Genomic DNA, 24,809 nt, shown 5'->3' on the forward strand with positions numbered 1-24,809 from the left:
AGAAGCAGCCATCACAATATGACAAATACTGTCCAGGTAACTGTGAAGTAGTTTCTTAGACTTTCTTAAGTACATCTGTTTTTTTCAACAACAGCTGCAAAGATGTGAGAATGGGCACATACACGAAGGTATGCTGTGATACTCAACAGTATACCATACAGGCTTAGCAAAGGGAAACTTCTCCTCACAGTATTTTTTTTTCTCCTTTTAGCTGTTGACCGTGGTCCTTCAGATGTAGCAGACTTATGTCAAACAATGGTTTCTGAAACTGCATGGATAATCTCATTTATAAGTGTGTCCATAAATGGACAGTTGTGTTTTTCCAGTATCTTGGTTACAGATTCTTTGACTAGGCTCAGACAGTGAAAACAACTGATCAGTGTGCTCTATGGTTTTCTGTGTTGCCGTCTGTGAGACATGGAGAACAGTCTGCATTTTTTAGAAGAAGGCAGCCAGATTGTACTGGAACTGCTCTGCTAAACCGTCAGTGGTACTATCTGCTACTGGGGCTGTTCAACTTTCATCAGAAAGTTCTATTGGATCATGTTCAGTGTCACTATCATGAGAGACATTTTGCACTACAACTGCTGCATCATAGTCTATTGAATATTTATGTTCTCTGCATTCGTGTGAATTACATGTGGAATAAACATTTGTTTTAAACCTGCATGCACTGAATGGACAGAACACCATTTCTTTCTTTCTTAAATGACCCCTTAGATGAATGAACATGCCTCTCTCAACAAATGGCTGCTTAAATTCACAAACAGGGCAATTAAATGCCCAATTAATAGTGAAATCATGAGTTTCTGAGGTCAACTTCCCCAGCCTGACCTCGGGGGTTCAGCCAGGACTGCACTGATGTTAAGAGCCAGAAGAAGATTCTTGTGAAAACTAATCTCATACTATTGTGATTGTGAATTTAGCAAAAAATTAGACAGAATTTAATGTCATATTTATAATGGATGTACCTACTTTCTATACTTTCTTATGGCCTGGAAAACAAAAAGAAAACAAGCATTAGTCTTTCATAAGTCAGTGTTGTTTAGTGAAGTGGATTAGCATTTAAATGTAATCATTCCAAAGTAAATCCTGCATATAAATTGGCCCACATGACAAACAGTAACATGAAACAGTCACTATCTAATAATTTTCCTCAAATTCATTAAAAATGTGGATTGCATCCCTTCAGGATCAAATCCAGTTCCAATCGATGAAAATCTTACTGCAAACATAAAGAAATGATCACTGATCAGTGCACAGGTAATAGTTATATATGCAGCCTTCTTTCAGCCTTCAGCACAGCTGCTCATATTGACCAAAGCCATGATGTTCAAACCACAGTAGTCAGCACTCGTCTCTGGAGATGCATTTCTGCACCTCTTTAGACATCAGCTGTTCACATGTGGCTGTTGTAAAAGAGGTGATGGGAAATAATCCACACTTGTGACCTCTAAAGGATTGTATAAGGCAACTGATTTAGATCCTCAATCTCCCCAGGTTGTCCGGCCAGAACAGATGAGAGAAGACGTCAGTTACACTCATGCCACTCTTTATTCCCTTGGGATGAGGGTTATGCTTATAATGATGTTTATGTTTATAGTGAAGTTTATGGTTTAGTCTCATGGACGCATAAACATTGAGGATACAAAACCCATGAGTGTCCCGGCAAGATAGTCCTCCACTGAGGTGAAAGAGTAACTATTTTAGCAACTATTTGAAGGTACTGGTCCAACTAAAGGAGAGCGAACGGTGAGCTCCGAAGCGAAGTCCTGTTCCGACGTGAGGAGGAAACTATTATGGGATGGGCTGTGAGAAAACAACTATTATGGGATGGTGATGCGTTCAATGAGTCCGGAAATGAGTAAATCAGGAAACCTTGTTAACAGCCGTCATCCTGGTTAGTTTCCTGTGAAAGGCTCATAATGTCTCAGGTATGATCTCAGGTACCTGTGGAAAAAGTCCAGTGAAGAAAGTTCCAATTTTTTCCTGTCAATTAAACAAAATACCATGAACTGCAGGTCTTTGTGGGTCAATAATTAAATTTGCACAAACTAAGACAGGACATCAAAATGCCCATAAATATTCTAAGGATGTATTTATTCAATGGCTTTTAGTTATAAATCTTTTATTTTGTTAATCAGCCTGAGGAAACTGAGCTTGCAATTTTCATATACCACTAATTTGCTAATTTACTAAGTAAGTGGATTCAATCCACCAAACGTGAACCTGATTTAATGCACATAGAGTTAAATGTCAGATCAAGCACAAAGCTAATTTGAGCTTCTGTCTGTGAGTGAGTGTGAGTGAGTGTGTGTAAGCTGCTTCTTCATTGCAAGTGTTTGTGTTTTTTTTTTTTTTTATAAGCTCAGTGTCAGCTTCTCATTTTCATTCAATTGTAAAGTTAACTTTTGCAACTCATCAGAAAATTCAAAACACAGTTTTAAACAGCTCTTGGATAACTTTGTCTGTACCTGTAAAATTACTGTTCAATTCTGACTCCTTTGACATGAAAATCTGAGGAAATAAAATATCTTAGAGAGACTGACAATCAAAATCATTTCAACGCATTATACTGGACTCAAAATTATATTTGTGTAATTCTATGCTTTTAAATCTAAAACCCCTGCAGTGGGATTTTCACCACAAAACAAACAGATATAAAAATAAAATAAAAATGTTATGGACAGTCTTTAGTCAAAATGTAGATACTTTTAGGGTCAGAGGTCATACTCACAATACCATTGTTGACCTTACATGCAGCTCACTGCAGAACAACAGTTAGTGTTGGAGGAAGCATTAAACAAATTATACTCTTGAAACCACAAAATTCTGGCCCCTGTAGGGGTCAGACTACTGAATATATCATAACTGAAATTAAAACATTGAAATCAATTTCTTTCTGCCTGGGAGTTCTTTGACCTTTGACCCTCTAATGTGCTCTGGTTCTTCACTGACCCTCTGACTGAGCGTGCATAAGGCCGCTCCTCACGTCAAAGAGATCTCCTGTTGATGACCCTCTTTCTGGGCTCAGACTTGTGCACAAAGATCATCGGTCAAGAACTCTCAGGTCACCTGTCTGTGAGATGGTTGGCCTCCTCCTTCTTGAGCACCAGGAGCCTTTTTATATGAGTTTATGGAGCTTGAACACCTCGATCTGCACCAGTTTCTTTACTGGTAGCTGATCCAGTCTCCTGCAGCGCCGGTGTTGTTGTTCAGGCTCCTGTTAGAATAAAACAGAGATTTTCATTAGTTAAATCTTTACTTTTCTCCTAGTTCATATCCTCCTTTTGAGACGAACTCTGTTTGTCTCAATAATTTACCTTAATTTAGGTTATTTATCTAAAGGGCATACTGATGTTTGTATTATTAGCTTCTGAGATTTTTTCCTTCAATGCTTGATTCAATATCAAATTGTTTAGACATTCAAATTTCAAATGTTCTCTGCTTTTCTCTTATAATCTTAGCTTTAAAGAAAACTACCAAATAAATAAATGTAAATGCACAAAAGAATAAATCGGGAACTTGTATTCTATCCTGCATGGGCAAACAAATAAGTTTTTAGTTCTCGATGTTTTGCTGTGTAACAGAGCAGCAGCTCAAAGTTTGGCTCTTTGTTTTGGGTCTCAGATTCGGCTGTTTCACAAAGTTTTTACATGCACTGTTTTTTCTAACCTTTCTTTTGAGGTTTTACTAAAACTGAGCTGCTCACATAAAATTTTTCTTGAAATTTAACAACAATCTTCTGGAAAAATGACCTCTAATAATTTGCTAAAAATACTTGAGACCTCAACCTGAGATTTTCAAGGCATCTATTTTACTGGCTTTGTTTCTTCATTATTTATTTTTAAAGCAATAAACTCCTGACTCCTTTTTTTTGTGATTTTTCAAATTTTTTTTTTTGTCTTTTTATCCATCTGTGGTTGGCTTATCTCTCATATGTATCGGAAGCGAAACCTTCCTTCCGAGAATTTTTGACCAGCACACCCTTATACAACCATCTCAGTCCAAATGAAAGAAAAGAAAAAGAAGAGAAAAACTTAGAGCTATAACTCTCATCCACACGCACGACTTCTGTCTCTGACTCTCACTTAGATTCACACACACACATCCTTGAGATAGAAATGCACACACACACACACACACACACACACACACACACACACACACACACACACACACACACACACACACACACACACACACACACACACAGCAATGCTAAAACCTTGGCACCATTCTCTTTTCCTTTTTTCCTTTTTCTTTCCTACACATACTGACACACACACACACACACACACACACACAGGTATGACATTACAAAACAGCTAATATGACCACTGGAAAATTACCTATCAAAAGTACCTATCAGAACAACTGACAAATGATAAAAAAGTCAAATTTGTCAAAGTCCGGTAATAAACGTGTTTTTTAGTTTATTTTTACTGACTAAATGAACAGAGATCCAGCTCAGCCTACCTCATAGTTAACATTAACCTAATGTCTACAAGTTACCACCGTCATGGCTGTTCTCTCTTTAAGTGAACAACAGTGGGCAGGCAGGAGCGAAGAGTTGGCAGAATTGGGCCACTTGTAAGCTAATGCTAATGCTAACTTGCTAAATTAGTAATACTGCTGAAGAATGATTGAGTGTAAAATAAAAAATAATAACAGTTTTTTTTAAACTGTAATTTCCCCATTGTGGGATCAATAAAGTATCATCATCATCATCATCATAATAATAATAACAGCCACATGCAAAGCAGGGATAAACAGAACAGCGTTACCTTATGTTGCAGACAACTTGACGTAAACACGCAACAGTGCAGCTGTTGTCAGAAGCTCCGGTGCAGGGTAGCGCAGAGAGGTGGAACAAACCCTGTCCCGCTCTTTCTATCTGCCACGAGCACACAGGAGCCGCAGCCGCCAACAGTCCAGATCGGTTCAAACACCAAACCTTTCACTGACTTATTAGAGAACCGAAAGCCACAAATGCTCTGATTTGATTAAAAGGAAACATGACATGATTGGCATTTTTTTTTTTTTTGGCCTTTTGTGGCTTTATTTGACAGTCGGCAGTAAAGAGAGACAGGAACTCAGGAGGAGAGAGATGGTGGAAGCCATGCAATAAATGGTGACAGGTGGTTGCCTGCTCTGCCACTGAGCCACCCGGGTGTCCACGTTTAAATGTTTTCTTTAGATCTACAAGTGTCCATCCACCCGTCCATCCATCCATCCATCCATCCTCTTCCACTTATCCTGTCACCAGGGGGAGGGGGGGCTGGAGCCTATCCCAGCTGACATGGAGCAAAAGGCACGGTACACCCCGTACAGGTTTCCAGCCTGTCGCAGGGCTAACACAGACAACAGACAACCATTTACACTCACATTCACACCTATGGGCAATTTAGAGTGACCAATTGACCTAACAACAATTGAAAGATGAAAGATGAAGTGGTGTTTACATTTTTGTAATGATAAGGTAATGATAAGGTAATGATAAGGTAAACTCCAAGAACATGAGTTAGTGGAGCTAACTGGAATTATGTTATACTCAACAAAATACTCAACAAATTTAAGTGCCTTCAAAACAACTGAATTAGAACTTCAACAATTAATTTGTAATTATATTTAAGTTATTAAGGAAATGAGTGGCACCAACTTTTTTGGCAGATTAAATTAAATGAACCTACTGTAGGATACATTTTAGGGGTCTCCACGTTCCTTTTTGACTGCAAATTAAAACCCAATTAAAACCATAGCTACCAACAAATCACAGGGTTGAGCAGGTTCAATGCAGGCTGTTTATTAGACATCTTAGTAGCACACAAATAGTTAAAAAGACAGACAGTAGCATATGAAGACTGAGTTACACACACAGAGAAACAGAAAGGAAGAAAGAACCTGTTGATCATGCCCCGGCTTCCTCATCACTCCCTCCGACCGAGGAGAGCCCGTGCAGGGATTAAGTATAACTGTCCAAATGATCCATGGCGATGAGCAAGCTCTGTTGCAAAAAGTTACTAGTACTTAGAAATATACAAACACAAAAAACAAAGGACAAAAAGCAAAAAGTAAAAGCAAGAAGCCCTCCTGGGAGGTTGTGCCTTAGTAGTTGCTGGAAAAACGGACAGCACGGACAAAGACAGTCGCTACATCTTCTCTTCTCCTCCCTCCTCTTCTAACTGTGGTATTTATACTCTTTCCCTTTCTTTGTCTACGATTTGTGCTGAGTCTGCACTTTGCAAACTTTCATTAGAAACTGCCATTAATTCTACTGTCATTATCTGAAAGGGCACAAACATCCCGGAGCACTTTCAATACATCAACAAGACAGTAAGAAAAATTCATCACAGTAATTGTCAGCCACCTCCTCCTTGAGGCCATCCTAAGGCACTCTTGGAGAAGGATTTACAACCCCTCACACATATGCTTGACCAGATATGAAGGAGAAGGACCAGATATGAGGACGAAAATGAGGCCCATTTTGCCCCCGGACCTGTTGCATGGACAGATTTATACTTTCTTGATTTGCATTTCCAAAGTTTTTGGCTGTGCTACACAAGCAAGTTAGCCTTCGGCTAGATTCACTGGACAGAATTATCCCTATATCCAGTATAAATCAAAAAATGGGCAAACAGGATGACTGTTGTCCTGTACACGAACTCAAAATCGGGCAGTTTTATGAGCTGAGACCCCTTAGCATGAATTTAATGAGCAACAGGTTCATCACGGGGCTAGAGCAGAAGATGAGTATGCTCTGAGGATGGTCTGAGAGGGCCTGCTGGGTGACAGCAGACTATTAGGGAGGGGTAGCAGAGCTGCTGGTGCCTGAACACAAATAAGAGCAACTCAAACAGGCCTCAAATCTTCCTACTACTTTTAGACCACAATATGCATTTATTACAGTGTAGAAAGCAGTTTAGTTGTAAATAAACAGAAGTAAGAATAATAAATTTAAATGTCAGTATGGTTGATAAAAATAAATCCTAACACTACTTCTTTTATTAAGGTATACTGTTAGGTTTTACAGTGTATTCATGATAATCTGGATGTTGAAGCTTTCTGAATTTAGAAGAGCACAAACAAAATACATTATCATTAGTTCTCGATTCCCATCCCTAGTGCTACATACTGCATGTGTGATGGGTTAAATGTAGAAACTGCATGTATGTGTACTTGACAAATAAATTTCTATTTATTTGGGTTAAAAACATTAAATCAGTTATGAATTTAAAAAAGAGGCTGCAGGTTAATCAAAATCAGCTTCTTACAGACTCAGAGCTCTGCAGAGCCGAGTATTTGTGAAGTTATCCATGAAATCAGGAATACAGAAATCCATGAGCAGGACTCAATGAAAGATTTGCACGCTGGATATTTTCTCTTTTTACAGACTGTCACACAAGTGTGTCAGGATTAAGATCCTATATTGTTAGCGGGTATTTATAGAGGAATAATTACACCAACTCTGCATATGGACATATGAGTATTGCACTAAATTAGTCCTGCAAACTTGCAAATCTATCTAATAACTAATAAATTTGTGATGTGAATTTTTGTGCTTCAACTTCGTTAGAAATTTGATGGTAATCAAATTCTTCACTCATGATTCGCTCTCCTTACAAATTTATTCAGGTCTTCATCATGGCCTGCACAGCTGATTTTGCAGACATCTGGGATAGGCTCCAGGCTGGATAGATGGATGTGGCTAATATTCATGCACAAAATCATAATAAATAAACCCAGGGTCAAGTTATAGGACTGTACCATTGTAATTATAAATTGACAATTCTGAGTCTATTTAATGAACTCAGTCCAGTGTGGTTATATTTTTTATAAGGCCATTAAAGCTTATCATTGATAGGTGACATGGAAATTTTCTGTAGATTCAACTTCTGCCTTATCCACTCTACCTGGCTGTGATAAAGACTTGAAAAATTTCTAATGACAGCGAATCAAATTTCACACGACTAAAGGAACACATCTTTATTGAGGAAAAAAATAGGACTTCTGGAGCTGTACTTCTCTTAATTTCCCCAAAACAACACACACACACACACACACACACCACAACTTTGTCTTAAAATCCATAATTCAATAAATGTTATTATTATATGTCATAGTGTTTTACAGAACGAGAACACATATATAAATCAAAAGCATCTACTGGTTATTTTTGTTCCGCTGTACAGAAATCGGCAACGAAGGACGAGCATTACCATAAAGCTTAGGGTAGAAGCGCAAGAAAATTTACGCGACAGCTGATCTGCGGCTGGCTTGACCGCGGCTCAGAATTGACGGCTCATTTGACCGCAGTGACCTGCACAGGTGAGCTGACACAGCAGGAAACGCTGCGCAGCAAAGTCCTGAAGACACAACGCGTCAGCACCGTAAAACAAACAGTGCCGGCGATCGTCGCTGAGGCATCCGGTTCGTGCCCTTACCTGGCGTGAACAGCTGTTTAACACTATCACCGCTGACCCGGCTGATCAAAGGAATTTTGAATTACCGTAATTCCGTGGCCGTTTGTCCTATCGGAAAAATTCCAACAGTTTCTGAAAGCGAAGAAATTGTGAATTGCTTCACATCTAATATAGGCTTTATTACAGTAAAAGTTCGCAAATGGCGGCATCTTTGTCCCTGCAGCTTCAGGGATGGAAATCAGAGCAGGTTTCCATCGCTGTGTTTGCAGCTGCACTTTTTGCTGATAAACTGGACACACTGCGCAGTTTATGCAGCGTTTTCCGCATATGAAGCGCAAAAATTCACATCACAATTGTTACCTGAAAATTTAGCAAACTTTCATCAGCTTGAAATATTCTTATTTTTCCTGATGTGATTTTTGAATAAAAATATAATTTTATATTTTATTAATTGTGTTGAGGAAAAAGTTGCTGTATTCTGACCATTCAAATCATATTGCTGATTAAAATGATTTTTAGTTCTGTTTGGCCTGAGACTCAGACTGTGTCTTCAGTTTTGGCCCTTCATATGATTAAGTTTGACACCCCTGCATTAGAGACTGACTAACAACTAATATCCATCCATTTTCTTCCAATTCAGGGCTACCTACGCCTATCCCAGCTGCCACAGGCAGAAAGGCAGGGTACACCAAGGATAGATCAGCAATCTGTCACAGGGATAACATAGACAAACAATCATTAGCACTTACGTTCACACCTATGGGCAATTTAGAATCAGCATTTAACCTAATCCCACTAACTGCATGTCTTTGGACTGTGGGAGGAAACCAAAGTACCCAGCGAAAACCCACACAAACATGGGGAGAACATGCAAACTCCAACAGAAAGGTCCTTGTCAGATGGTGAATCAAAACCCACGACCTTCTTGCTGTGCTAACCACCACGCCACCGTGCTGCCCAAGAACTAACAACACATAAAATTTTATAAATCTGGCCACTAACTCACCAGTTCAATTAAATTTTATTTATATAGGACCAAGTCACAACAGTCCTTTCAAGGCACTTTATATTGTAAAGTAAAAACTATACAATAATTAAAGAGAAAACACAACAGTCAAAACGACCCCCTGTGAGCAAGCGCTTGGCAACAGTGGGAAGGAAAAACTCCCTTTAACAGGAAGAAACCTCCAGCAGAACCAGGCTCAGGGAGGGGGGTCATCTGCTGAGGGGGGGGAGAGAGACAGGACAGAAGACATGCTGTGGAAGAGATCCAGCGATTAATAACTCATCATTAAATGCAGAGTGGGGTATAAACAAAGTAAAAAGAGGTGAATGAAAACAAATACTCGGTGCATCATGGGAACCCCCCAGCAGCCTAGGCCTATAGCAGCATAACTAAGGGCTGGTTCAGGGTCACCTGATCCAGCCCTAACTATAGGCTTGATCATAAAGGAAAGTTTTAAGCCTAATCTTAAAAATAGAGAGGGTGTCTGTCTCCTGAATCCAAGCTGGATGAATGTGAGCGTAGCTCTGTGGCTCAACACAGAGTGGAGAGCTACAGTAATGGCATCCTCTGTGGATCTGTTTGCACGATATGCAAACTGATGGGTGTCGAAAGTGTGTGTATGTGTGTGTGTGTGTGTGTGTTGGGGGGGTCTTTGATGTGCTGGAGAACCAGTCTGTCAGAGCACTTCATGATTACCGGTGTGAGGGCCACAGGGCAGTAATCATTTAGGCTGGTGATGGTAAGCAGTGAGATTTGTTAAGTATGCAAATTGGAGCCTGATTGGCTTGAAGAATGTGGGCAGAAAGATGATTTGACTAGAGCAATAATGTCAGTGAAGAATAAACTAGCAGCCAAATACCCAGGAAAGCAGACAGAGAAGTGAATATAGATTTTCCTTATTGAACTTATGTCTAAGCTTCATAATAATGGAGGAATTAAATCCTTAATCTTCAGTACAGCACTTTCAGAAAGACTTCTACTGTAATAAAATGTATTCCCCACATTTGAGCAATGCATTAAAGTAAATTGAATTGTTATTAAGAAATGCTTAGACAAAATGTTTTTCTATGTCATATGTCAGCGCAAGATCCAGATTTTGATGGGTGGGCTCATTTACCACCCCGTCTTTCTATGCAAATGCATTTGTTCCAGTGTGTCATTATACATTGGCATTTGCAAAAGTAAGAGAATGAAAGCAGAGAATACCATTATACTATGTTAATAACGAAAGATGACGTACTTAATTTGTTAGAATTTGCTTCAGCACTGTTTTCCCTTTTCCAGTTTCAGAATAAAGCGGTGGACGCCATCAGTATCCCAAGAGCTAGCTCCGTCACTCCATCTGCCAACATACAGTACGACTTCTGCAAGTTAAAGCCACTGCCGCCTAAGGAGGCCCTTGAAGAACACAACCTACTAGAGTCTATTGCTTGGCCTCAAACTCCACCTTTATCATCACCTCTTAACCTGATTAGTACCAGTGATCCAGCCCACAGCACTTTCACCATTCTACCAAGTAGAGGAGGGGGACAGTGGCACGTAGGAGATAAACTGAAGGTTATGATTAACATACACGATTTCCAGGGCCATCCAAAGAAGTCGGGGGGAGACGTCTTATTTGCCCGGCTGCACAACCCGACTCTTGGTGCAGGAGTGGCAGGGCAAGTGAAGGATTATCTCAATGGCGCCTACTCTGCTGTATTCTCTTTACTCTGGGAAGGAAGTGCAAATGTTGAGGTAATACAACTTATGTTATCAACTTTCCCTTTTATGTAAAAATGAAACTTTAGAATAGAATAGAATAGAATAAAATGCCTTTATTGTCATTATACAGAGTGTACAAAGAGATTGGAGGGCCACTCCTGTTCAGTGCCATGCAGTAGAAAGTCACACTTTCTAAAATATAAAATAAAACTTTATACAGAAAATAAAATAGAAGCTATAAAAATATATACTTTGTAAAAAATAAAATACATTATATATATATATATATATATATATATATATATATATATATATATATATATATATATATATATATATATATATATATATATATATATATACATAGAATAATGAAGATGGGTGAGTGTTGCACTTGGTGAATGAATATTGGATATTGCACATTATAGGGGTGATAGATATTGTTCAGTGTTGGATATATTCAGAAACTTATAAAAAACCAGAGGCCACACAATCAATTCTCCAGTAAAGATAATTTAATTCTCTTGCTAGAGAATTAAAGGAGCATGTACATCAGTACAGGTTCAAGTAATTATCTCACTGAAAGCAGGCAGAAAGTGCATGAGGACATAGCATTCACAGTGAGATCAGCCTAATTTAAATTAGGTAAGGTTTGTCATTTTTACTGGCACAATTCCCAGATCTTTCTGATCACACCTTATACTGTTATAATTAGGCATGCGCCGATCCGATATTCAGTATCGGTATCGGTCTGATCCTGGCCTAAATTACTGGATCGGATATCAGAAAGAAATAAAAAATGCAATCCGATCCGATCCGACCCACATTAGCTGTATTACAGTTCTCCATCGTCTTCTTCTTGTGGGTTTGCGGGTGACCAAACCAGCTTAAAGCTGCATTACCCCCATCTAACAGAATGGAGTGGGGATCAAGAAATAACCCTCTCGGTTCTCCTTCGCTGCGACGGATTCCCTTTAACACTGAGTGGATCATCGTGTTTTTCCACACCTCCACCGCTCTCTGCGTGTTCGTGTGTTGTGCTTGCTGTGCTGAGAATTTCAGCTGTTATTTTTTTTTCTCTACTTCAGCTCCCGGACATACTGCTAGCAGTACCGGAAGGACCCCTTCCCCGTCAAAATATTTTTGATACTTTAATCCCTGATTAGTGACTAAATATAGACCTGCAGTAGAAACGTATTTAGGAGAATGCTTGTGAATATAAAGCATTACAAGATTACGCTCACGCAGCCCCCAGTTTTTCAACATAAACACTGATGACGCAACATATTAAAAGAAAAAGAATAAAAATAAAGTCAACAGAAAGCCTGCTTAAACAGAAAACTTTTCAACTCATTTTTTAAGACTCCACAGAGTCAGCTAAACGGAGCTGGAGTGGTAAACAGTTCCAGAGCTTTGGTGCCACTGCCTGAAAAGCTCTGCCCCCGCTGGTTCTTAGTCTTATACGTGGGACAACTAAAAGATTTTGATTTTGTTGTGTGTGAGACTGTTGAAGTATGTAAAATGTATCCAGGCATTTGAAATCAATTGTTTATTTTTGTTTTTTTTACAAAGATAGGATTTGTATCGGTATCAGCAGATAAAATATCGGTATTGGTATCGGACCTAAAAAAGTGGTGTCGTGCCATCCCTAGTTATAATAGACCTCTTTATTTTGGAGGAAACTGCTGTTATAAGTTAATTTTAGACACATGTCACAGACTATAAATGCATAAATACTATAAATAATACTGCATAAACATTCACCAAAGTACTCTTTCTAATCCATGCTACCACCACTTACTGGCCTTAAAATGTATTTGTTGTATGTATTATTGTAGGGTCTTTACCCACAATACAAAGCACCTTGAGGCGACTGTTTGTTGTGATTTGGTGCTATATACAGTTGTGCTCAAAAGTTTACATACCCCAGCAGAATTTTTGCTTTCTTGGCCTTTTTTCAGAGAATATGAATGATAACACAAAAACATCTTTTCCACTCATGCTTAGTGGTTGGGTGAAACCATTTATTGATAAACAACTGTGTTTTCTATTTTTAAATCATAATGACAACAAAAAACATCAAAATGACCCTGATCAAAAGTTTACATACCCTGGTGATTTTGGCCTTATAACGTGCACAGAAGTTGACACAAATGGGTTTGAATGGCTACTAAAGGTAACATCCTCACCTGTGATCTATTTGCGTGTAATCAGTGTGCATGCATAAAAGCTGAGTGAGTTTCTGGGATCCAGACAGACTCTTGCATCTTTCATCCAGCCACTGACGTTTCTGGATTCAGAGTCATGGGGAAAGCAAAGGAATTGTCAGCGGATCTACGGGAAAAGGTAGTTGAACTCTATAAAACAAGAAAGGGATACAAAAAGATATCCAAGGAATTGATAATGCCAATCAGCAGTGTTCAAACTGTGATTAAGAAATGGAAAATCAGGGGCTCTGTTAAAACCAAACCACGGTCAGGTAGACCAACAAAAATTTTGGCCACAACTGCCAGGAAAATTGTTTGGGATGCAAAGAAAAACCCACAAATAACATCAGCTGAAATACAGGACTCTCTGAAAACAGGCGGTGTGGCTGTTTCAAGATGTACAATAAGGAGGCACTTGAAGAAAAATGGGCTGCATGGTCGAGTCGCCAGAAGAAAGCCATTACTGCGTAAATGCCACAAAGTATCTCGCATGCAATATGCCAAACAGCACAGAGACAAGCCTCAAAACTTCTGGAACAAGGTAATTTGGAGTGATGAGACCAAAATTGAACTTTTTGGTCACAACCATAAACGTTACATTTGGAGAGGCATCAACAAGGCCTATGATGAAAGGAACACCATTCCTACTGTAAAGCACGGAGGCGGATCGCTGATGTTTTGGGGATGTGTGAGCTACAAAGGCACAGGAAACTTGGTCAAAGTTGAAGGAAAGATGAATGCAGCACGTTATCAGCAAATACTGGAGGCAAATTTGCACTCATCAGCCCGGAAGCTGTGCATGGGACGTACTTGGATGTTCCAACATGACAACGATCCAAAACACAAGGCCAAGTCGACCTGTCGCTGGCTACAGCAGAACAAAGTGAAGGTTCTGGAGTGGCCATCTCAGTCTCCTGACCTCAATATCATTGAGCCACTCTGGGGAGATCTCAAGCGCGCAGTTCATGCAAGACAGCCCAGGAATTTACAGGAACTGGAGGCTTTTTGCCAAGAAGGATGGGCAGCTTTACCATCTGAGAAAATAAAGAGCCTCATCCACAACTACCACAAAAGACTTCAGGCTGTCATTGATGTTAGAGGGGGCAATGCACGGTATTAAGAACTGGGGTATGTAAACTTTTGATCAGAGTCATTTTGATGTTTTTTGTTGTCATTATGATTTAAAAATAGAAAACACAGTTGTTTATCAATAAATGGTTTCACCCAACCACTACGCATGAGTGGAAAAGATGTTTTTGTGTTATCATTCATATTCTCTGAAAAAAGGCCAAGAAAGCAAAAATTCTGCTGGGGTATGTAAACGTTTGAGCACAACTGTAAATTAAAATTGAATTGTATGGAGTTTGTTCTCAGTTGTCTCGATAGCACCCCCTGCTGTCGAGGAGGAAAAGTAACTTTTGGCACAAACTTACCGTGGAACTGTTTCGTACACGAGGAGAAGCTGTTTTGTATGCGAGGAGAGATTATTTTTTGCTCAAGGATAGTTTGTAAAATATGTTTTGTGTGTGTGCGATGTCAGAGGACAGTTTTTCTTTGTGCGCAACAGGTTTTATTTGTGTGTCGCATGTGTTCTTTAGGTGCAACCTTTTGGCAGGAAATTAACTCCATAGAATTGAATTGAACTGAACTGAACTGAACTGAACTGAACTGAATTGAACTGAACTGAATTGAACTGAACTGAACTGAATTTGTCCAAACTTCTCAAGTACGTCTAATGCCAGAGGCCGAGATGTCTCTGGGTCTGAAAGAAAAAGCAATAGTTCGTCAGTCTATCCACAGGTTTCTGTACGAGCACACGTAGGCTGCCATGACAGACGGCTACTTCCGCTGTTCGGTTTTATACTTCCGGTTACCCAAAGTCAGAGCCAGAGTTAATGACAAAATTCGGTTACTTTGTGCTGTAACAGGCAGCTTTATTAGTTGGAACATGAGCTCGGATTCAACTTGTGCTGTTGTCGGTTGTCACTACATCAGTTTGTACATTTTTTCAAATTATTTTATTCTGTAAATTTGTTCCTTTTCTCCCAAATAATACTACCCAGTTGCACATCCTATTACTGTATTTTTTCCTTATGTTTTAAGTTTTCCTTTAATGTACAGCCTTATATTTTTTTTACGTTATTTTATTTATAGTGTGACACTACAGCATACTACGGTGGCCCTGAAGTGCAAACCACAACAACATTAACAAAAGCACAACAGCATTAACGAAAGCACAACAACATTAACAAACCCGAAAAGGTAGGTCCCAGTGGGAAAACCTGAGAAATCGCTGATTGGACGACGCCACTTTTGGCTTTTGAACCGGAAGTTGGGCCACAGCTGCTGCAAAAGTTCGGTGACAGGTCAACCAGCTCTTTTCCGCAGCTAGGGTAATACATAGCGCTGTGACTAGCTGTGTCCAAATTCAGGGGCCGCATCCTGCGAAGGAGACGGCCCACATAAACTGGGTCTTTCGCAGCCCACGAAGACTGCAAAGACCGGAAGTGAGCAGCTGTAAAATTGGATGGTCTGTCCTTCATATCAGCATCACCTGCCCTTACATCCGTGTAGCTCATGTCGCCTAGCAACCGTGACAGTGCCAAGCACAGCTGTGTAAAAGCACCTGGTTAAACGGAGAATGAACGTTTGCTCCTTTTTGTGTTTTAATTTTAAGTCTTAATTCAAAATAAGCTGTTAAAACAAGCATATCACATTTCAACATCAACGAATACAGCTGAGCTAATGATTAATTTCAACCATATTAAGTGAGACATTAATGTTGAATAAAACTATCCAGTTATGAAGCTGAACTTTAATTTTCAGGCAAACCCGCAACCGTAAACAACAGCGCAAATGGAAGTAAACTACCGGAAAATTTACAGCTTTAATGGTTGCAGTTTGTTTTTAATCTGATCTAAGATCAGCTTCATTGATAGATGACAGCTCTCTCACCGCCAGAGCAAAGCCGTTTCACTGAGTTACTCTTAAAGGTCAGAGGTCAGTCATAGTTTCATATTATCAGAAATGTCTCCACTTTATAGGTTTTAAATATTTCAGTGCAGTTTTGGGAGGATGAGACATTTTAATTAAAGAATGCAGATCGTGCCAGGTTAATGAATCCATTGCCAGTGTTCTAGCTGGGGGTTGATCACCAGGCTTTGCGCCTTGCTGAGACACTTTTGCACTGGGCTGAGGATTTCACCACTTTATTTTCAGAGCTCTGCTGTCACTGCATTTAAAAAACAGGGGGGCACCCCCCGGACTCCGTGCCAGCTAGATCGCAGCTTTTATTGCTGCTTGCACCTGTATCATTTCACTGCAATTTGCAATCTACCACAGATCATGGACAGTTTCATTTACGTTGTGCACGTTTGATCTCCCTACAGTCGTGCACGGGCTTGATTTTGCAGGCTAAAGAAATTGAAATGACAACCGGCATGAACGTGAGGAGAAGTAAGAGGAAAAACGAAGATCAAATTAAAATTTCAGGCACGAGTAGATCATCGCTGACAAATTTTTCCATGCCTCCATTGCACTGTGCTGTGAGTGTGTGGGCGTGCATGTGTTTTGCTTGCTGTGCAGAGAATATCAGCTGTTATTTCTTTCTTTGCTTCAGCTGTAGCCACCAGAACGATCACTATGACCACAGTTTGGTAGCGGGGGCTGTCATAGCACTAGTGAACGTCTGATCAGCAACATGAAGAACAGAGAACTTTGTAGCTGCTCCATCCACCGCTGTTTGTTTCACACAGAGAAACATCTGCAGTACGGAAGTTAAAACATGCAGATGAGTTGTTAAAATGAAAAATGATTTCTTATCCAATTACTTGATTAATTGATAGATTAATCGATAGAATACTTGATTACTAAAATAATTGATAGTTGCAGTCCCATTTGTATTCAGAAAGCCATAATCAAACATTAGTTTTCAGCACCAGCAGAGCTATGAAAGGCCTTCAAGAAAAAAAAACTATAGTTCCCAGCAAGATGATGTCACTTCCTTTTGTTGCATTAAAAAAAGTGATAATTTATACTTACAACATGGTGGCTGATATTCAAATGTAGGAAATGCTTTTGGCAGCTAATTGATTTTTTTATGTACGTGATTTCTGTAAACCCATTAGTGGAAGGAAATAGCTCTCTGGGACACATTACATGCATGATATATAAATGTAACTCTTCTGGATTATATGCAAAAATTATCGATCTAATAAGTCTATAAGATTTAAGATTTAGATTAGAAATAAGATTTAGAGTTTTGCGTCGTCCTACATATATAACCAGGGGCGCAGCTATATACTTTCTGAGGTGTATGCGGACATGCCTTTCACAGCTCCACTGGTCCTGAAAACTAATGTTTGACGATGGCTTTCTGAATACAAGTGGGGCTGCAACTATCAATTATTTTAGTAATTGAGTATTGTATGGATTATTCCATCAATTAAACAAGTAATCGGATAAGAAATCATTTTTCATACTAACAATTCATCTGCACATTTTAACTTCCGTACTGCAATTTTTCTCTATGTCAAATGTGTCAGACTCGAGGCTTGCGGGCCACTTCCGGCCCACGATCTAATTTTATACGGCCAGCATGATGACTTCATTCAGCTATTATTAATAACCCGCGGGTAAATGTGCTCCCACCACTTATACTACAAATCCCACAATGCACTGCAACAGCTGTTGGCAGGTTAGGAACTGTGCGCTATCCCGTTTTCCGTGTCGCCGATTGATCAGGGATCAGCGGATAAAACATCGGTCAGCACTTTTTACAGTGACATTTAAGCTGCCTGACTCCCCAAAAATGACCAAACGAAAAGTGGAAAACAGGGATTTTCCAAACAGGTGAGAGGCAAAAGACCTGAACGCTGACATCAGAGGTAAACCATCTGTCTCTTTTTCTCACTTGAGATGCGGGGAAAAGAGCGCATTGGTGGGACAGATACAGGAGAAGATAAAGAGGAGACCTGCACAGGTGAGCTGACAGTGCATCACTGCGTCACACAGCAGGAAACGCTGCGCAGCAAAGTCCTGAAGACAGAACGCGTCATAAACACCGAAACACAGACAGGGAACTTTATAAGAGGTTTAAATCACAGCAGTTTCAGTCTTTTCTGGAGTAAATAGCTTCTGAATTTGGTGACGTGCCTTATTACACAGGTGCGATGAGCTGCCTGAGGAAATCTGTCAGTTCATAGAAAGTGAAGGAAACGGCACCAAACAATCACACAACCAAACCACAATAGTGTGATTACCACCAGATTGTGGTTATAGTGATCGTGCTGGTGGCTACAGCTGATGTAGGGAAAAAATAACAGCTGCCATTCTCTGCACAGACAATGGAGGCCTGGAAAAAACTTGTCAGCGATGATCCACTCGTGTTAAATCATGCCTGAAATTTTCATTTGATCTTCGTTTTTCTTCTTACTTCTCCTCATTCATGCTGGTTGTCATTTCGATTTCTGTAGCCACGAAATCAAGTGTGTGCATGACCTTAGGGACCTCAAACGTGCACATTGTGAACTTTCCCTGCTGTGGTAGATTGTAAATTGCAGTGAAATGATTCAGGCGCAAGCAGCGGTAAAAGCAGCGATCTAGCCGGTGTGGAGTCCGCGGGGCTCCTGTTTGCTAAATGCAGAGACAGCAGAGCTCCGAGAGTGAAGCGGTGAAATCCTCAGCCCGACTACAGGGCGTCTCAGACCGGCGCGGCGCCTTGCGATCAACCGCTAGCTAGAACACTGCACACACACACAACGCACCATCCGCAGCCTCTCATTACTGTGTTCCTGTGTGCAGGTCACTTATTCATGGACTTATAAAATACAAGACTTCTATGACAGAACTTACTGACTGTTTTTAAATGGGAACAGGAGGAGGGGAGGTGAGGGAGCGCAGGGGTGCCTAATCAGTGCTGGGCCTCTGTTATTGATCATGTCATATGCACAGCTGTTAAATACAGAAAACGCAACTACAGAAATATTTTCCCACATCGTTTTGGCACCCCCCCCTCTTGTGCGGCGCCCCTATGCATTGCATATGTTAGGTTCGGACCACCGTTAAATAAAGAAAGACACAGAAACCCGTAGTTGGTCTTTTTACCTGCAGGGAGAGTCTCAGTCAGCTAACACTCACGTGCCTCTGAAAGAGAGTCTGACTTTCTTCTTCCTGCCGGTGCTTTTATTTTAGCATCACGTAAGTGTGTGTGGGGGGTGTGTGTATGTGTGTGTGACGTCAGGAAACAGGCGTTACCTGCTTTCCTCACCTGGAGGGTCCAGGTGTATGAGAGTATGTTTTGTGCTTACAGTCTGATGGTCATGTGCATGTTTATGATGAACACATTGTGATACATAGAAAAACAGTTACATGTTTATCTATTCTAACAGCATATGGTGCATACCCCCCTTTTTGCGCCACTGTATATAACTGAAAACCTAACCGACATGCACCTCAAGAAATGTAACTACACGTCCGCAATGATTGTGATTACTGCCTAGGCTTCAGAGGTGGTTTCCAGTTACATCGTAGGCCCCGTCACTCAATTAACAAGTGTGAACGGCTCTTAGCGGTTAGTATTAGCTTTCTAATTAGCATTAGCAACCCCCCCAGCAACAGCTGAGCAGGGCAGCAGACCAACTTGCACACATGCATGTGTTACATGTCTAATGTGCTAATAATGAGTAATGGCATAAATATCAGGAATAAATAAGCATGTTTCTGTATAGTCTGTGTAGGTTCTCAGTCATCAAGGTCATAATATTGTAGCGTCCCTCAAACAGACCACAGCGAAAGCTTGTGCCAGTTTACTTGCTGTTTATTTGGAACCAAACACAGGCTACTGTAGGCCGTAGCCAACGCCAAAACAACAGAACTGTTCCTAGGAACTACTGCAATGCTCATCAGCCGTCTCTCTCCCTCTCTCGCACGCGGGCCCCAGCCCACACTCCCACCCCCCATGCACTCAGCCAATCACCAGCATGTTCTCTTGTAGACTCTCTATTATAGGTAACTAGACTGATTGACAAGCTTTGCAGCCTCTAAGTCATTACACATTTAAGGACACTCAGTTAATCCTATTGCTGCAGTGTAAGAGTGCCTCTGCCTTAACTAAATAGGAATTCTGAACACTATAACGTTAACACATCAAGAACTTATAACTCAGTCTGTTACACTACCCCGGCCCCTCAAAGTCCCTCGCCCACGAGGGGCAGATAAAGTCTCTCAGATGACCAGGCAGCCTGTGAAGTCTCCTAGGGCGAGAGCATCCAGAGGAAGGAGCAGGCAGGGATGGAGAAGGGCCCAGGCAACGAGGCAACAGGGCTGCATCAGAGGGGGCCACTGGCCCAGGAGACACAGGGCTCACGGAATGTGGGTTTGAAACAGGGGAATCAGGCGAGGCCACATTGTTGGTGGGAGGACCTGTAGACTCCGGGTCTGCCTGTGATCCACTAAGTTGCCCCAGGAAAGTAGCTGTGCCCTGATAGGGAGCCAGTCTGTCACGGTGTAGGGCAACCTTCCGTCCCCTTGGGGGTAATTGGACCCTGTACACCACCTCCCCTAAGCGCTCCAGAATCTTACAGGGCCCAATCCAATCACTGTCCAGTTTGGGGCACCTACCCTTCTTCCTCTGGGGACTATACACCCAGACCAATTCTCTAACATTGAAATGTCGGCCCCTGGCGTGTATGTCATAGTTCCTCTTTTGCCTTGCCCCTGCACTCAACAGTTTCCCCCTTGCAAAGTCATGTGCAGACTCCATGCGATCCTGAAGCTTCCTTGCATACTCGGGTCCTGGTGGGACCCCAGCAGTGTCAGGGGGTCTGCCCATCATCATATCTGCAGGAGTCCGAATCTCCCTGCCCAACATCAGTAGGGCAGGGGAACAAGAAGTGGAGTCTTGGGCTGCTGAGCGATAAGCCATGAGGACCAGGGGAATGTGAGCATCCCAGTCACGCTGGTGTTTAGCCGTTACTATCGCTAGCTGCTCAGCCAGTGTGCGGTTAAATCTTTCAACGAGTCCATCACTCTGTGGATGGAGGGGTGTTGTACGGGTCTTATGAGAGCCCAATTTCTCACACATGGCCGCAAACACACGGGACTCAAAGTTCCTGCCCTGGTCCGTATGGATTGCTTCTGGTGCCCCGAACCTGCTAAACATCCCCTCCACCAGTGCATCCACAATGGTCTCAGCTTCCTGGTCAGGCAGGCTGTATGCCTCTGGCCACTTTGTGAAGTAGTCCATGGCTGTGAGGACATAGCGGTTTCCGCTCTCTGTACGGGGAAAAGGACCCAGGACATCAATTCCCGCCCCCCATGCACTCAGCCAATCACCAGCATGTTCTCTTGTAGACTCTCTATTATAGGTAACTAGAATGATTGACAAGCTTTGCAGCCTCTAAGTCATTACACATTTAAGGACACTCAGTTAATCCTATTGCTGCAGTGTAAGAGTGCCTCTGCCTTAACTAAATAGGAATTCTGAACACTATAACGTTAACACATCAAGAACTTATAACTCAGTCTGTTACAATAATCTCTGCCACTTGAAATATTCCTGGGTTTCTCCACCTTTTGGTTTGAGAAAATGCAGGCACAAATTTAAATGTCTCTCCACCACACTTGAATGCTTCCACCTTCTTTACTAGGTATGTGGCTGGTGACATAAAAAAAAATAAAAAAATTACAAACCACAAACCTGTGCTCGCACCTATGTATTTTTAATGAATTAATTGTAAGTTTGTGAGAACGCATTTATTTATTAATCCATGTATATTTATGAGGACAATTTGTTTTGTTTTTTTATTAAATAATTCAAAAAATATTGGCTGTACCTTAAAAAAAGCTTTTTAAGTGCTTTGGCAAAATGCTGGGCTATAAAACAACCATCAATGTGATATAATTTGGAAAGATTGTAGTAAAGACCAGACTGATATGATCATCAATTTACATTGGAGTGATCTCACAAGGTGGTAAAGAAATGTTCACTAATCAACAGACTTATAACATGTAACATACGTGTACTAAAGCAGAGGTCCCCAACCCCCGGGCCGTGGACCGGTACCGGGCCGTGGGACATTTGGTACCGGGCCGTACATAAAGAATAAATAACTTAAATTATTTCCGTTTTACTTATTATCTGCGCCTAAACTATATTTTATTTTGAAAAATGGGCGGATTCGCTCCGTTACTTCCCTCCATGACTTCCTCTTGACGTGTCAAGACGTTTCTGCTCACATGATACGTCACCGCTAAAATTAAACCCAGAAGCTTCAGGCCTGTCTAACGAAATCGGTTGGTTGACCTACATAACGCTTCTTTAAATTTTTGAGTGCTCAACAAGAGTAGAAAAGCGCTATGTAAGAACTAGTCCATTTACCATTTTTATTTATCAACACCGGGGATAGCAGTGAGGTAGACCCAGCCATCAAACTGACTCTCCAGCGCTTGACACCGCGGCTCTGCAGCCACGCTCCATGTGAAATCGGCCGAACCCAGTCAAACCAGAAGCCAGCAAAAATGAGTATCAGAGAAACAAGCTCAGGGGGCTTACACTGATTCAGTGTTATGGTGAGTTGTATTTTTCATGCGCTTTATACAGTAAAAATCACCTAAGTCGAAGTCGCACAAATTGGGTTTTCGCTCTAGTTGGATGGCATCTGCAGGTCCTGATTTTTCCTAACATTAATTCCAATAAAATCATCACATAAATCCGTCGGATATTCACCTACCTCGGATGAAAAATCTGGTCCCATTGTAATAAATTTCCAGTTAAATGTGATCGCATAAACTGGATGAGTTTAGCGCTAAAACCCTCCTCAGCTCCTGTCCGCCCACTTCCATGCATCGGCTCGTTCGTGCACAACTACACACACACTAACAACGCCTGGAAATTGTTTTAGTGTTTATATCAGTTCATTTCACCGGGGACAATCGTGGCAAGTGTAAGCTACAAACTTGCACTTACGAGTAAAATTTCAGATTATAAAATTTGCAGAAGCAAATTCATAGATGAAGCAGAAGCCATTGCAGCGAAATTCGATAATAGACCCCAAACTGGGCCATTTGAATCCGACTGAGGTGATTTCTACTGTATTTGTTTTTGCGGTGTATCTTATTTTGAAGGCATGTTTTACCATGGCTCTAACAGCTGACCAGGGAGCGCTGTGGGCAGAGAGCCTGTTATTCATGTTGAGGCGGGATGTTACGAGAACGCTGCTGATAGAGTTGCATACGAATACAAAGTGGATTCCCGTTTTTTATTATTATACGTAGAAAATATCACACTTGGTTATGGTCGTATCATTTATTTTGACGTATTAAAAGCCGGTCCGTGGAAATATTTTCTAACACTAAACCGGTCCGCGGCTCAAAAAGGTTGGGGACCACTGTACTAAAGAACATCTACTGCCTTAGTCTTCACCATGACCATAGTCATCAAACATCCATAGATTTATATGATCATCTTCATCACGTCAACAAACTTCATCTCTCAAATAAAAAACATTATACATGTATAAACAGCTCATGCTTCTTATCAGATTAAAACAAACATTATAGAATATTTCAAAAAATGTAACTGTCATACTGATCATCTGCTGCCTCCACCAGTGTAAATTATATTTTCAGAGGAGTAATGTGAGTTAATTTAAAAAGGAGAGTAATAAAATATGCATATTACTGTACTTCAAACTGTGTTTTTACATTTACTTTTACTGTATGTATAGTAAATATGACTACTTTAGGAGAATGACCTGTTTCTTATCTCTATGGATTTCACAAGTGCTTGAATAACAGGAGTAACACTAGCTTTTTTTTTTTTTTTAAGCTATATCTTTGTATGGTTTTAACAAGCAAATGAGGCTCCTGTTAAAGTAAATACAACTAATAAATCATGTGTTGTTGGAACTTTAACATCAGTTCTTTGAAATAGTAATTCTGTCTTTACAAACTCAAAAGTGCATCATTTTCCCCCTTGGCATTGTTTCCTGTTACCATCATGTAAATCAAATGCATCACTTCAAACCAACAACAAAGTCTGTGTTAAAAGGTTATAGTGATTATGTATCTGTGAGACCAGGGTGTAAAACGCTGATTCTTTGTCTTCCCAGGTAACACTGGTTCACCCCAGTGAGGCAGTCACAGAGCTGCGCAGGCTGAACAGAGAACATCCTGACCGAATTTTCTTCAAGAGCGAGTTTCGCTCAGGCTCGGTCACTCAAACTACCACATGTAATGTGTGTTTACGTCCAACCCAGCAGCCTGTATGTAACTACACTGACCTCAGTACAGGTGAGGTGTGGTTCTGCTACAAGCCAGAGAATCTGAGATGTGATACCAGAGTCAGCAACTTCAAAGGAGGATATCAACAAAATATCTCCACCATGGAGAAGCTTTTTCAGAAGTAAGCATTACTTGTATGTATGTCCTTGGTGGGAAATTTTCTGGAGTGTGTGTGTGTGTGTGTGT

The 24,809-nt window shown here is 40.8% G+C and overlaps 2 protein-coding genes across 2 annotated transcripts in view; one reads left to right on the top strand and one right to left on the bottom strand.

Annotated features, from left to right (window-relative positions):
* Positions 1-24,809, bottom strand: part of LOC115796143 (NACHT, LRR and PYD domains-containing protein 3-like) — an 80,808-nt gene that overhangs the window by 28,201 nt on the left and 27,798 nt on the right. The window lies entirely within an intron of this gene.
* Positions 1-24,809, top strand: part of LOC115796457 (NXPE family member 3-like) — a 40,188-nt gene that overhangs the window by 11,497 nt on the left and 3,882 nt on the right. The window contains exons 3-4 of the mRNA XM_030752882.1: positions 10,714-11,166; positions 24,452-24,744. Of these exons, the coding sequence (XP_030608742.1) occupies positions 10,714-11,166; positions 24,452-24,744 (746 nt within the window). The remainder of the gene's footprint in view (positions 1-10,713; positions 11,167-24,451; positions 24,745-24,809) is intronic.

This window comes from Archocentrus centrarchus, chromosome 2, assembly GCF_007364275.1.
Source record: "Archocentrus centrarchus isolate MPI-CPG fArcCen1 chromosome 2, fArcCen1, whole genome shotgun sequence".
Taxonomy (NCBI): domain Eukaryota; kingdom Metazoa; phylum Chordata; class Actinopteri; order Cichliformes; family Cichlidae; genus Archocentrus; species Archocentrus centrarchus.